We start from the raw sequence: 15,239 nt of genomic DNA, 5'->3' as shown, positions 1-15,239 counted from the left end.
TAGATCTCTTGAATTTGTCTTTTAAAATATTTTACTAGTTTTCAAACTAAGTGATTTGTTTACACTTTTGATATTTGGCTGAAATTGTGTTAATACATAGTGATATTTGATGTTGTTAAAAATCTGCCAGTTTGACTCTTAGATCCAATAAAGATGTAAAATTGATATGCTGATGTGCTCTCAGATTAATACTCAGGTTGTTTTTTTTTTTAATATTTATTATTTGGAGAGAGTGCGAGCAGAAGAGGGGCAGAGAGAGAATCCCAAGCAGGCTCTCTGCAGACAGCACAGAGCCCCATGTAGGGTTTCATCCTTCGAACCCCAAGATCATGGACCTGAGCCGAAATCAAGAGATGTTTAACTGACTGAGCCACCCAGGGACCCCTAATATTCAGCTCTAAAATAGAGATACAGGAATTAGTCCTGCAACTCTTTTTTATTTGAAAATACTTTTCCAGTTTTTAATGTTTGCAGTGTACCTGTCCCAAAAAGAATACTATTCATCATAGAATGTTTCTTTAAATTGTTGAAATTTTGTCAATTCACTCAGCATTTGATTTTTTATTAAAGCAGAAACTGTATGTTTTCCTCGTTAGCTTACTCTACTGTGGATCAGATTAAACCTTTGATTGTTCAAATTAACTAGGGAAAATTACTTTGAGGGAGCCAAAATATTGGTTAAATTCCTAGTTCCTTTAAGTTTAGATTTATAAAATTGTACTAATGCTAAATTTTTATACATACGTTTGATGACATAAATTATAATATAAAACTTGAGCTTATTTGACTTTTTTGTAGTTTTTATCATTTTATATTTTCTTTCTAGTGCATCTACCCTTTGGGCTATAAATCACTTAATAACTTAATTTCTCCTGATTTGGAAGATGGTCCCAATAAGTCTCAAAAAAGAAAGTTGGAAACCAGCTATAAAGATTCACCTCTTTTAGCAAATGCCAAAAAGACTAAAAATCACACTGTTACTGATGGCGAGCAAGGTTTGAAGAGCAAACGCGATGGAGAAGCATATGGTGAAACCTTATTGAGCTCACCTGCTTTACCACACAGTGGACCACAGCACCCAGACGGGACAGCTGGCTCGTTGGAACAGAATGAGAGTTTGGAGGCTGACATTATTGATGAGGCTACTGAAGAGGCTCCTACTACAGCTGATGTTTCTGGAACTGGAGGGGTTTCCCCTCACAACGCAGGAAGCACATTTGAACTGGAAATGCCATTGGAGAGCAAATGTACATCACTTTGCCAGTCTTCATCCGTCCAGTGGAGAAATGCTAATGCTCTCTGTTGGTTAGATTGTATTCTGTCAGCACTGGTGCACTTGGAAGAGTTAAAAAACACTGTGGCTGACCTATGTTCTAAGGAGGAATCTGTGTTCTGGCAGTTGTTTACCAAGTATAATCAAGCCAGTAAGCTTCTGCACACCAGTCAGTTCGATGGAGTGAAAGGTTGGTAATAATATTTAATTTCTCTTTTTATTTATTTTTAAATGTTTCCATTTTTGAGAGAGTGAGTGGGGGAGGAGCAGAGAGAGAGGGAACAGAGAATTCGAAGTGGGCTCCGTGCTGACAGCACAAAGCCTGGTGCAGGACTTGAACTCACAAACCCTGAGATCATAGCCTGAGCTGAAGTTGGATGCTCAGCTGACTGAGCTACTCAGATACTTTTGTCTTTTCCAGTGGTTGATGTCCAGTTTTGTCTCCTCTATGTGGAAAAGATACAAAACAGATCACTCATTATCCCACAGCTCCCCCAAAATCTCTAATCTCAATTAATGATATATATAATATTTTTCTTATAAAATGGGATACCAATGAACCCACCTCCCAACTCCAGAAGAATTAATATATTCCCAATTATTTAATCTATTTATATGTTCTTCCCCTCTCATCTTCCGTCTCCCCCAAGGGAAATAATTATTCGTAGATATGTTTTATCATTCCAATTTTTTTCTTTCACATATGTTTATGGTACTAAACAGTATTGCCTACTTTAGTTTGTTTTGAACATTATATAAATGATGTCAGTGTGTCTTCTAGGGCATTTTTTTCTTTTTATGAAGATTCATCTATGAAGTTGCTTGTATTGGTAGTTCATTATTTTTCATTGCTATAAATTTCCATTTAAAAAAATTTTTTTAGGGGCACCTGGGTGGCTCAGTCGGTTGGGCTCAGGTCATGATCTCACGGTTCGTGGGTTCAAGCCCCACATCGGGCTCTGTGCTGACAGCTCAGAGCCTGTTTCGGATCCTGTGTCTCCCTCTCTCTCTGCCCCTCCCGTGCTCATGCTCTGTCTTTCTCTGTCTCACAAATAAGTAAATATTAAAAAAAAAATTTTAATGTTTTATTTATTTCTGAGACTGAGAGAGAGACAGCGTGAGCAGGGGAGGGTCAGAGAGAGAGGGAGACATAGAATCCGAAGCAGACTCCAGGCTCTGAGCTAGCTGTCAGCACAGAGCCTGACGCGGGGCTCAAACCCACAAACCGTGAGGTCATGACCTGAGCTGAAGTCAGACGCTTAACCAGCTGAGCCACCCAGGCACCCCTATAAATTTCCATTTTGTAAATATATCAGTATATTTATTAATTCAACTGTCATTGAGTTTTTTGCCATTATAAATACTTGGGCTCATCTAGAGAGTTTCTCTTGAGTATACCATAGGAATGGAATCAAATCTGAGTTCCGATTTACAAGATAATGACAAATTGTTTTCCAAAGTGGTTGTACCAATCAATACATTAGCAACATGTAAGAAGAGATCTTCCTTCCCTCCTTCCTTCCTGGTCCTTCTTCCTGATCGATATATTCTGCCTTGGTTATTTTCACACTTGGAGAATTTTACTATTTGATTTAAAATGAGTTGTCGTCTTGATTTGCCTTTCCCAAAATTAGTTTAATTTGAGTTAACACAGTGTTATGTTACTTTCAGGTGTACAGTAGAGTGATTTAGCAGTCCATACATCACCCAGTGCTCATCACTTCTTAGTCCCCTCACCCCCCACCAACCTCTCTGCCTTTCCCAAATTTTAAAGGTTTGGATAGCTCTTTATGTGTTAAATTGATCATATGTTCCCTCTTGTGAAACGCCTGTGTCTTACCGCTATTTGTTCTGTTGTCATGTTCTTGTTTGATTTCTATAGGTTTTTGTTATCTTTCTGTCAGGTATGTGTTGCTAAATCTCCCAGTTTGTATCTTGTATTTTCACTTTTCTAAAGATATCTTTTGACGTACAGAAATTGTTAATCTTTCCTTTTGTGGCTTGTAATACTTATGGCATTTAAAAGGAGTCTTTCCTTTTCCCAAGATCAGAAACTTATTCATCTATATTTTCACTGAAAAGTGAGAAAGTTTTGTGGTTGACATCGAATTTTTTTCAATGAGTGAGTGAGTGAGTGCAAGCGGGGGAGGGGCAGAGAGACAGGGAAAATGAATCCCAAGCAGGCCTCACACCAGCAGCACAGAGCCCCATGTGGGGATTCAAACCCACAGTCTGAGATCATGACCTGGGCTGAAGCCAAGAGTAGGACACTTAACCAAATGAACCATCCTTGCACCCCTACAGTGAATTTTTAATTCAGCCGAAGTTAACTTTTGTGCGTGATAAGGATCCCTTATTTCCCCCATTGCCTAGCTCTGCTTTTTTCCTCCGTTTGTCTGCCAGTCCACCTTTGTCAATAGCCATCCATTTATTTGTGCCACTGTTCCTCCCAGTTCTGTTTTCTTGGTTACTTTGTCCCTGTGTCAGCATCACACTCTTAATTATTGGGTTTTTAGGTCTTGCTGTCTGGAAGTATCAGAATCCTTACCTTTATTCAGCTTGGCTTTGATCATGCAGTCTTTTACATAAATCCTACACATTGTTTTCCCAAGAATCCTCACCTTTATTCAGCTTGTTTTTGATTAATGCCATCTATTATATAAAGCTTATACACAGTTTCCCCATTGTTGACCATTTTTCCATCCCTGCACCGATGCCACGCTGTTTTAATAATGGCAGCTTTTTGAAGTCTTGCTTTCTGGTAGGGCAAGAACCCTTACGTTTCTTCAACATGACTTTGGTGATGCGGTCTTTTATATAGAAGTCTTGTATGTTCCCCTGTTGCTGACCACTCAGACTGCTCATTAGTTTTTCAGTTATGAATAATCTTCATGACAAACATTCATATATCCTTTGAATCCTCTGCTGATTTTATCCTAGAAGGGATATTAAAATGTGAATATAAAAAATCTTTCTCAGTGGTTTTATAGAAGGGTTATATTAGCATATAATTCCATTATTATAACGTAGAAGAACACATCCCAGAGCGCTCTTAGATCACCTTTGGGTATAAACATTTTAAATGTTATAATTTTGTTAGATAAGTGTTTTTTTCAATTTGAGTTTCTTTGGGATTGAATTTTTTATAATTTTTAAAATCCAGTGTTTCACGAGCATTTTTGTTTTTTTCTTTGAATTTCTATAATTGTAGGAACCCCAGTACTAAGTTAGGTGACAGTTCAGTTGATGATTATTGCAGAAGCAGATGAGCTTATTTCCATCCATTCTAATTTTGACTTGCATTAATTTTAATTATATTTATTTTTTTATAAAGCATAGCCACTTTATTTTTTGTGTTTCTTTTTTTTTTAATTCCACTGTAATTTACATTCAGTGTTATATTAGTTTCGGGTGTACAATATAATGATTCACCAGTTCTCTATGTTACTCAGTGCTCATCACAGTAAGTGTACTCTTAATTCTCTTTACTTCACTCATTTTATATGTTCAGTCATACTAATTTTTTAACAGAGTAATTGTAGTTTGTATAATATGGTTGTAAATACGTTTAAGTTGACTTTGAATTGTAAGTTTTCTCTTCTCTTTTTGGCATGGTCAAATAAAAGTTCCAGTTAATGCTTACTTCATATTATAGGGGAATCCAGATATTTTCATAGTAAGATATATCAACAGAGTATGATCAGGCTGTATGAATTATTTGTAAGAGGTTTTGGTGAAATGTTTTGTAGCTTAAGAATAACTAGACTCAGATGCATATGGTAGCTTTTATTCAAAATAGTTTTCTTATTAATCTTAGATAGTTTTCTGTCACAGTAGTTCCATTATGAAGACTTTAACCCCAAAGAAATGAACAAAAACATGGATAGTATGTGCCCAAAAGATGTTTATCATGATAGTGTTTATAATAGTGAAAAAATAACCAACTTAAATGTCCAGCACTAGAGAAATTGTTAATAAACCTGTGGTTCAGTTGGAATGTAATAACTAGCCTACAGATTTTTTAATGATGCAAATTTGTGTGAAGTAAGCAGGATGTATAAACGTTAAGTAAGCAGAATTGTATAAACATGCTGACACTGAAGACCCCTTCACTGCCCGCAACCCCACAAAGACAAGAGAAGGAGGGAGCTATACCAAATATTAGTTTGGGAAATAATTATACTTTTATCTGCTCCTGTGATCTGGTTAAGTTTAATAAAAGTTGTACCCAAAAAAAAAAAAAAAAATGATTAGATGTCTCTAGCATAAGTAATAATCACAAGTAAAGACATAGCATCAGCTGTTTCAGAGATAGGCAGACTATCTGAAAGCGTAGCTCTTGCTAGGCCTGTGATTATTTGGGTGAGGAAAGCTTTCACTGAGATTTACTCAAGCACAAAGATGTTGCTCATGCAATAGGTATTAATGATACTGGGCTGAGGAAATATTAAGGCAATGTATGGTATAACACAGAGGAATAAGAATTAAGGAAATTTTGTGTTTTCCATTTTGTCTCTGCAAAATGTATTGACTCTGATGAACTTTCATTCTTGATAATGTCTTAATTTTCTGTGGAAGATACAGATTGATGGGAGGTTGATAATCTGTATTTCACTTCTAGATGGAGATTGTAAAAAACTTCCTTCAGAAATATTTGCAAAGATAGAGACCTGTCTGAATGAAGTCAGAGATGAAATTTTCATTAGGCTTCAGCCTCAGCTTAGATGCACATTAGGTAAGTAATTTGTGTAAATTAACCATACTACTTATCTACCATAAAGAAATCCTCACATTGTAAGGAAATCTAATACTATTTTATTACTTTGGGTGATTAGATGCTAGGGAGAAAGAATCTGTAGAGTTTCATTTAGGAACCTACCGCTGGTTAAATCATTGGGAGGTAGAGCTGTTCCATATAAATATACATGCAGGCTTTTGTCCTACCCCTTGAAAGTGGATGCAGTTCTCAGAACCAGGTGGTTGCTTTTCTAATATTTCCTTCCAGTAGACTAATTCTGTGTTTTCAGCCTTGGCTATGCATTAAAAAGTACCTAGGGAATTGAAAAGTACTTGAGTCCATTAAATAAGAATGTCAAGGATGGAGCTTACAAGCCCCGTGTGATTCTTAAGGATGGACAGCATTAAGAATCTCTGATCCAAAACCAACCATAGTAATTCATCTTCCCTTGACAGTGATTGGTTTAAGAGTTGACATACACAGTTTTCACTGATAGAAAGTGAGAAGAAATATACTGATGAGCTTTTGGGAAAGCTTTCTTTTAAAGAGGGCACAATAATGAGACTGGCTTTGTTCTCTGTGATTTGGCTTTTGGCATTGGAGCAGAGTGGAGCTAGGAATGCTAGAGTCCCAGGGCTTCTAAATTTTTTTGATATTGCAAAAAACAGCCAGTAGTGATTTTTTTTAAGGGTATTTTCTTTTTGTTTTGTTTCTCTTTATCCTTGTATTGACTCCTCTACTAATATTGTGTGGTAGCAAAGAATACAGGATATCTCTATTAGTATATTATCTATGTTGAGTTATATAAAATATCAGCGCCTTCAAATTTTTTTCTCAGAAAATTTATTTCATCGGACTCAGATACTATATATGGAAGCAGTCTTTTTTGCATGGTAGTATCTTTGTCCCACAATTCTGTCCCCCTAGTTTTATTATTTTGTTTTGCATGAGCTTCTACCTATATGTTTACTCTGTTCCTAAAATAATAAACTAAATTTCTATATGCCAAATCTTTGGCATTGTCTCCTTTAAGTCTAAAGGGCTATTGTAACTTATAGTCAGGTAGGATCTCAGATATGATAAATATTCTTTTTTTTTTTATCCAAGTATAATTTAGATATAGTTAAACTCTTTTTAAATGTATACAGTGTGTATAACCATTACCACAATCAAGTTAGAGAACAGTTCTGTCACCCTAAAAATTTTCTCAAGGCTCCTTCAGTCCTTGTTCTTACCCCCAACCACTGATCTGTTGGGTGGATACTCATTTCAAAGGAGCCTTTTCCGTAAGATTACCAGAGGGTCGACTGAGGGGCTCCTGTGGTACATTTTGCAGGTATCATTTCCCTCCCGGAGTGACGTGAGATATTTTATTTAGGGTTCCTACTCCACTTCCCAGTTGTATTCAAGAGTGGTTTCTCTCCAGGTCTGTATCACCACCTTTCTTAGCCCTGATAACTGTATCTGGAACAGGGTTACATCTTGCTCCACTGCTGCCTTGGGCCTGGTTTTCTGTGGGACAGAGTAAGGGATTTAAAAAACCTTTTTTTTTTTTTTTTAAAGTTTATTTTTGAGAGAGACAGAAGATGAGGGGAGGGGCAGAGAGAGAGAGAGACATAGAATTTGAAGCAGGTTCTAGGCTCTGAGCTGTAAGCACAGAGCCCGATGTGGGGCTCAAACTCACAAACTGTGAGATCATGACCTGAGCTGAAGTCAGATGCTCAATGGCTGAGCCACCCAGGTGCCCCCAGAGAAGGGATTTTTAAATTATTATTTTGTGCAGTCGTAGCAATTGGGCATGCGTACAGCTCTTCTTCTTTTTTTAAATGTTTTATTTATTTCTGAGAGAGTGAGAGACAGCATGAACACGGGAGGGTCAGAGAGAGAGGGAGATACAGAATCTGAAACAGGCTCCAGGCTCTGAACTAGCTGTCAGCACACAGCCTGACATGGGGCTCGAGCCCACGAACCATGAGATCATGACCTGAGCCAAAGTCGGACGCTTAACCAACCGAGCCACCCAGGTGCCCCCAGCTCTTCTAATACAATAAAATTCCTCACTCATTTGTGTTCATACTACTCATTCAACAGTATTAGGTGCTGTGTTAGAGCTTAAGATCTTAGCAGTGAAATCTAATCTGTGCTAAATAAATAAAAATAAACTTAAAAATAGTATTTTAAAATCATACTATGTTTGTGTCTTCATTCTTTAGTGCCTATTTTAAATTCCTAAAGAAAGAGAAATAGAATCTGTACTGACTCTGAATGTTGGTTACATTTTTTTTTAAGATCAGCCATGGTATCATTTTATTGTTTTTAAAAAATACATTGTAGCCTATCCTCTCTATTCCCCCTCCCTGCAGTTTAAGAAATAGAAGACATTACAAATACGAGTTAAGCCCCGTGTATACTCTTTCCTGTTCAGTTCTTCCTTACCTCCCCACAAAGGTAACTGTACTCTTCAATTTAGTTTTCTCTTTCTTTTTTTTTTTTAATTTTTTTAATGTTTTATTTATTTCTAGGAGAGAGAGAGAGAGAGAGCGTGAGCAGGGGCAGGGGAGGGTCAGAGAGAGAGGGAGTCACAGACTGAAACAGGCTCCAGGTTCTGAGCTGGCAGTCAGCACAGAGCCCGACGTGGGGCTCGAACCCGCGAACCGCGAGATCATGACCCAAGCGAAAGTCGGACGCTTAACTGACTAAGCCACCCAGGCGCCCCTGTATTTATGCAATTTTAAAGATTAATTTAGTCTTTGAGACTTGTGTGCCAGGGTAAGGACACAGACCAGTAGAATAGAATAGAGTCCAGATGAAAACCCTCCTCTTTTGCTTACCTAATAGTGTGACAGGGGTGGTGATATAGATAAGTGGGGAAAGGAAAGGCTGTCCAGTAAATGGTGCTGGGACAATTTGTTCCTGAGACAGGGAGGAAGTTGGATTCCTGCTTGACACTATCATCAGAAAGAAACTTTAGCGTATTTAAAGACTTAAAGGACGCCCGAGTAGCTTGGCTCAGCTCATGAGCTCGCAGTTCATGAGTTGGAGCCCCACATTGGGCTCTGCCCTGACAGCGGAGTGCCTGCTTGGGATTCTGTCTCTCCCTCTTCTCTCTGCCCCTCCCCCACTTGCACTTGTGTGCACGCTTTAAGTGGGAAAAAAAAATACCTTATCATGAAAAAGCAGAATTCTAAATCTTTGGGAAAAATTATAGGTGAATATTTTTCCATTCAGTGGAGAAGAATTTCTTAAATAAGATACATAAAATAGTAATAGATATGATTACATTGAAGTTTAAAACCTCTGAGCAAAGATAGAACAAAAATAATATCCTGGCTATCTTCTAAAGAACTCCTGTACATCAATTTCTTAAAAAAGACAACCAAGGGGCGCCTGGGTGGCTTAGTCGGTTAAGCGTCCGACTTTCGCTTGGGTCATGATCTCGCGGTTCGTGGGTTCGAGCCCCGCGTCGGGCTCTGTGCTGACTGCCGGCTCAGAGCCTGGAGCCTGTTTCGGTCTGTGACTCCCTCTCTCTCTGACCCTCCCTTGCTCACGCTGTCTCTCTCTCTCTCTCCCAGAAATAAATAAAAAATAAAAAAAAATAAAAAAAAAAAAGACAACCAATTAATGAGCAGAAGAGAAAATTTGGCTAGCTGGGCAGCAAAAGGTCACTGAAAGATTTGTATCCTGGCAAATGATAGTATTTTAGGGATATATGCAAAATGGTAGTTGGGTAGGAGTTGGGGTGAAGATACTAGGGGCAAAGAAACCACTTAACTGATTTCAGCAGGAAGTTATAAAAATTGGAATTAATTGGTATTGCATGTTCTCTAGTAAATGCTTTATGCTTAATACCCATAAGAGTTGTAAACAAAAGAAAAATAATTAAGGTTAATTTAGGAGCTATATAAGTTATCTAAAATGGTCTGTATGCATATAACTTGTTTAACAGTGTGTTTTGAGCTCTTTTATGATTTTTTTCTCATGATATTTTGATTTACTGAGAGCTTCATATAGTTTTGGATTTAAAGATTCTATGTTGTTATTAAGAAATGTAAATTATTTGCTTTCAATTAATATTTAGCTATAGTACAGTAAGCATTTAGTAACTGTTACAAGCTCATGCTGTACTATGCCCTGTTTACGTTGTTTACATGTGTTGTATTTATTTCTGTTTATAAAACTTCTTTTTTGATTTTTAAATTTTTATAAAAATAGCAGTGGGGCTATACCACAAAGGTGACTGTTAACATAGCCTTTGTTAACTACTGGTATAGAGTGTGCTTAGGCAGTAACACCCACTGCTCTTTGCTTGTGTCCTGCCAAGGTGACTCCTCCTGGCCACGCTCCAGGCTGCTGTAGCTCCAGGCCAGGGGAAGAACTGGACCATGGAAGTGAGTGTCTCAGGGGAGCCAGGGAAGGGAAGGCCTCCATTGTTTCTAGGGCTGGATCAGAATGGCAGCATCTAAGCTCCTCTGAGGACAGGAAGGCAAGAAACCAACTGTAGAACAAGTGTAAGAGGAGAATGTAAATCTTCCTATTTAATTTGCCTGCTAATCTCAAAACTGGAGGACCGGATTCACTGTTCAGTGTTTAAGGACAGCAGAATTCAGATCTTCTCTAGTCTTAAAGTCATTGAAGTTTAATTTTAATTGACAAAAGATGAGACTAACAGATTTTAAGAAGAGTGATAGATGTAGAGCAGGGAGATTAGAGGCTAGCCCTTGAACCCTGTGTGTCACGCCCTCCACACGTAGAACTAGAGGGGCGGAATAGAAATCGCTTTTTAATGGGTTAGTCCACCTCTGCCATTACTCTACCATGTTTCACCAGACATATTATTTTTAGTATCTGTGGCAAACCATATGTGTCTGTTTTGTTTTTATAATATTTCAGAGCTGTTAACAGCTCTGAGGAGATAGTATGGGTCTTTTGTGTCTTCTTTCTTAAGAAGTTTTCATAAGTGTCCACCAAGAAAAATGAAAGACAGGGACTTAGGTGATAATTAAATCTTTATGATAGACATTTTTAGAAAAATGCTTTAAAAACTTTTCCCTTGCCCAACTGTGAGTAACTTACTCTGTCAAATATTCATGTTTTCACATATATCTTACTGTGAATGTAGTGAGAAAAGATAATAGTTAATAATTTGGGTTTACTTTTTTCAGTCGATTATGAACAATAATTTTCCCTTTTCTTTTTACAGGTGATATGGAAAGCCCAGTGTTTGCACTTCCCCTGCTCTTAAAAATGGAACCCCTCATTGAAAAGCTTTTCATGTATTCTTTCTTTTGGAATTTTGAATGCTCACAGTGTGGGCACAAGTATCAAAACAGGTTAGTTTTTCTCTTTTTAAAAATGGACTCATTCTATTGAAAATGGTTCTGAGTAATAGAATTTTAATAAAACTAGTATTTGTAGCATTGCTGTTTCCCAGGTTCCTTCTGCCCTCAATAAAATTTCCTACTGGGGTGCGTGGGTGGCTCAGTTGGTTAAGCGTCTGAGTTCGGCTCAGGTCATGCATAAACTTACCGTTCATGGGTTCAAGCCCCACCTTGGGCTCTGTGCAGAGAGCTTGGAGCCTGCTTCGGATTCTGTGTGTCTCCCTCTCTCTCTGCCCCTTTTCCACTCTTGCTCTGTCTCTCAAAAATAAATAAAAATGTTAAAAAAAGATTTCCTAGGGGCGCCTGGGTGGCTTAGTCAGTTAAGCGTCCGACTTTCGCTTAGGTCATGATCTCACGGTTCGTGGGTTCAAGCCCCGCGTCGGGCTCTGTGCTGACTGCAAGCTCAGAGCCTGGAGCCTGTTTCAGTCTGTGACTCCCTCTCTCCCTGACCCTCCCCTGCTCATGCTGTCACTCTCTCTCTCCTAGAAATAAATAAAACATTTAAAAAAAAAAAAAAAAAGATTTCCTATCTATCTTGAAGTTTCCCCACCATTAAGATTAACAAGAAAAATTTGAGCCACAGAAACTGCAATTGGCTTGCTGCTTTCAACTGGAAGAGTAAAACACCGTGGTTTGCTGGGTTACTAGTAGTTTTCTTTTTCTTTTTCTTTTCTTTTTTTTTTTTTAAATTTTTTTAATGTTTTATTTATTTCTGAGAGAGAGAGAGAGAGCCAGCGTGAGCAGGGGAGGGGCAGAGAGAGAGGGAGACAACAGAATCTGAAGCAGACTCCAGGCTCTGAGCTAGCTGTCAGCACAGAGCCCGACGTGGGGCTCGAACCCACAAACTGTGAGGTCATGACCTGAGCCGAAGTTGGACGCTTAACCAACTGAGCCACCCAGGCGCCCATACTAGTAGTTTTCTTAAGTGGGGACAAATGGGAAGAGAAGTATATTCCCCCACAACCCCCACTCTGGATTCCCTGCTGAGGTAGAATACTTCTTAGAATTCCTTGAAATGTTATGTGTTTTGTTTGCTCCTCTGTTAGCAACTAGAAACTGATTGAGGCTCTGGGAGTCGGCGGTAGTTCTGGGAAGAACTTAGGCCCTTCCATTCCTCCATGAAAGACCAGCCACCACCAAATCCTCTTGCATATGAATGGTCTCAGCCTACTTCCCACTTCCCTGATGCCCCGGGTGAGGATTTGAAGGCTCATAATTGACACAAAGTCATTTTATGCCCTGAGATTGGGACTTGAGAGGAACCATGGAGAAGAAAGCAGCCGACCATTTCTTTTGCTTCCATACACCGACCACATAACAAGAAGAGAAAGTTGGTTTGGGAAGAGGAGTCAGAGAACGTTTTCATCACACATGATACCTTCACTTTGTCCATACATGAGAAAGTTGCTGACTGGCAGTTACCAAATTGGTTCTGTTGGTCATTTATTCAAATTACTGTAATAGAGATCAATACTTCCCTCTTTTCTTAAACTCACCCACTACTAGCAAATTAGAAAATTTGGAGTTAAATTATTAAACAAAATATTTAAAATTAAATAGATTTAAAATTATTAAATAAAAATGTGAGAGAAAACTATTGTTTAGATATTCATTATCTAAATTCAGATCATTTTTGGTATTAAGAATCGAAGAGAGTCAAGTCTGAGAGAATGTTCTAGGGAATGCAAACAATAGAACCAGAAGACATTTGTTTTTTTTTTTTACCAGTTGGCTCAAAAGTAGTAAAACAGTAAGAATGAGCATTTCACTCACACCTAGGACTTAAATAATTTTCTATAATGAGTATAAGAACAAGTATCTATTTCCTGGTCTTCTATCACTGGTTTATATAAATTATCTAATTTTTCTCCTCATTTGACAGATGTGGATACTGAACGTTGAAAGGGATAAATAGACACCCAAGGTGACACAGTAGTAAATGGCAAAACTCAGGCTTACATTTTCTGGCCTCAGAATTTCCTGCTCACTGTAGTATACTCCCTGATCACCACCTGGATTATAAGTATTACAAACAAGCTCAATGATTAAAATCACCTTAATTACAGCTTTTCCAAAATCTACATCTGAGTTGTTTGACCGCTTTTCATTGAGTGTATTTTATGTGCCAGGAACTCAACAGAAATAATCTTTATCCTGGCCAAATTCAGACTAGTTAGTTAGGGAGATAATATATAAACACATATTTAAGGGCCAGTGACTTAGTAATTATTTTGATCTGGGGGCTAGATTAAGTTACTTTGATTACTTTGAAGACAGTGCATTTTGGAGGTGTGTTAAAAAGACTCAGAGGGCTCAGGGGAAAGAAGCCACTGGCCATTTGAGTTTGCTGTTTTCTGGTGGTGTTTTCTTTTTTTTTAATTCCTTTGTTCTAAAAATAAGTAGTTCTAGAGGAAAATCTAAAATTAAGTGGCATTTCATTAAATACATCTTAATATATCATAATTTAAAACTATTTCCACTGAATCTAATGTGAGAATATCCAGCAAACTCATCTGGTTTTGTGCTGCTTTTTTTGTGCCAGCTTAGGATCTTTTACTTGATTTATATTCTGGAGGCAGTTATTTACATAGTCTTTGGAGTCAGACTCCTTGGATTAAAATCTCAAGCCTGTCACTTATCATCTGATATGTAGTCTGTATTTCACTTTCCTCATCTGTAAAATGGGGATAAGAGTAGTATCTGCTGCTTTAGGGTGGTTTGGGAGAGGAGCACTTAGCCCAGCTCCCTGCCACACGCATGCATAGTAAGTGCTCAAAAATGTTAGCTGTCATGTGGAACAGGAACATTTATTTGCAGAGGCAAGTCTCTTTTAGAGACTAAAAAATAGGCGCCTTTACTTAACAGTCATCTGTGAGAATTAAGAATTTACTAGAAGTAAGTCATTCCATTTTGTTGATAACTTTATGCTGCTTGCTTTTAAAAATGTTAGCTTCCCGGGGCGCCTGGGTGGCTTAGTCGGTTAAGCGTCCGACTTTCGCTTAGGTCATGATCTCGCGGTTCGTGGGTTCGAGCCCCGCGTCGGGCTCTGTGCTGACTGCCAGCTCAGAGCCTGGAGCCTGTTTCAGTCTGTGGCTCCCTCTCTCTCTGACCCTCCCCTGCTCACGCTGTCTCTCTCTCTCCTAGAAATAAATAAAACATTTAAAAAAAAAAAAAAATGTTAGCTTCCCTGAGCACTGCTGTATTTGTAATAGCCTGTGCTCATCCCACTTAACGATTGGTCAAGATTTGTTGTTACTGTTTAGGAAAAAAATAGCATCTTTCAGGTAATCAATTGCTCTTTTAAAGGTATTTTTATTAAAGTGAATCAATTGAGAGGTAGTGTACATCTTTAAAGATCATTATAGATGCCTCTTGCTATCAGGTATTTGACTAAAGTGCAAATTTGGAACTTCTGTACCTGTGAAAACAAAATTCTTTCACAACTGACATTCTAATTTTTTAAACATCGGGAAAATTAAGTTGCATGTGTTCATGATTATATGTTTGGATCTGCCTTTTTTCCTTTTTGGTTGTCAATATGGATAGCCGGATTGTGCATTTTGTAGGTAAGGGGTGAGCTCTTAATACATTTGGAAACGGTGGTTCTCAGCTGAGGGCTGCTTTGTACCTCATGGGACCGTTGGCAGTGTTTGGAGCTAGTGGTTGCTACACTTGGAGGCTGTTACTGGCATCTAGTGGGTAGAGGCCAGGGATGATGTTAAAACATCCCCAGTGCACGAGACAGATGCCTCACAGCAAAGAAATACCCAGTGCAGAATGTCAGTATTGTTCTCGAGAAGCCCTGCCTGTAACATTTGCTTCATCTCACAGCTGAAAAAATCTAGGTGGT

General features: G+C 38.3%; 1 protein-coding gene across 1 annotated transcript in view; it reads left to right on the top strand.

Annotated features, from left to right (window-relative positions):
- Positions 1-15,239, top strand: part of USPL1 (ubiquitin specific peptidase like 1) — a 37,077-nt gene that overhangs the window by 11,200 nt on the left and 10,638 nt on the right. Inside the window, exons 4-6 of the mRNA XM_039255213.1 lie at positions 827-1,463; positions 5,895-6,008; positions 11,212-11,341. Of these exons, the coding sequence (XP_039111144.1) occupies positions 827-1,463; positions 5,895-6,008; positions 11,212-11,341 (881 nt within the window). The remainder of the gene's footprint in view (positions 1-826; positions 1,464-5,894; positions 6,009-11,211; positions 11,342-15,239) is intronic.

This window comes from Hyaena hyaena, unplaced genomic scaffold, assembly GCF_003009895.1.
Source record: "Hyaena hyaena isolate Hyena2069 unplaced genomic scaffold, ASM300989v1 scaffold_11, whole genome shotgun sequence".
NCBI lineage: Eukaryota > Metazoa > Chordata > Mammalia > Carnivora > Hyaenidae > Hyaena > Hyaena hyaena.
Note: the sequence above shows the minus strand (reverse complement) of the source record. Positions and strands in the feature narration are given on the sequence as shown.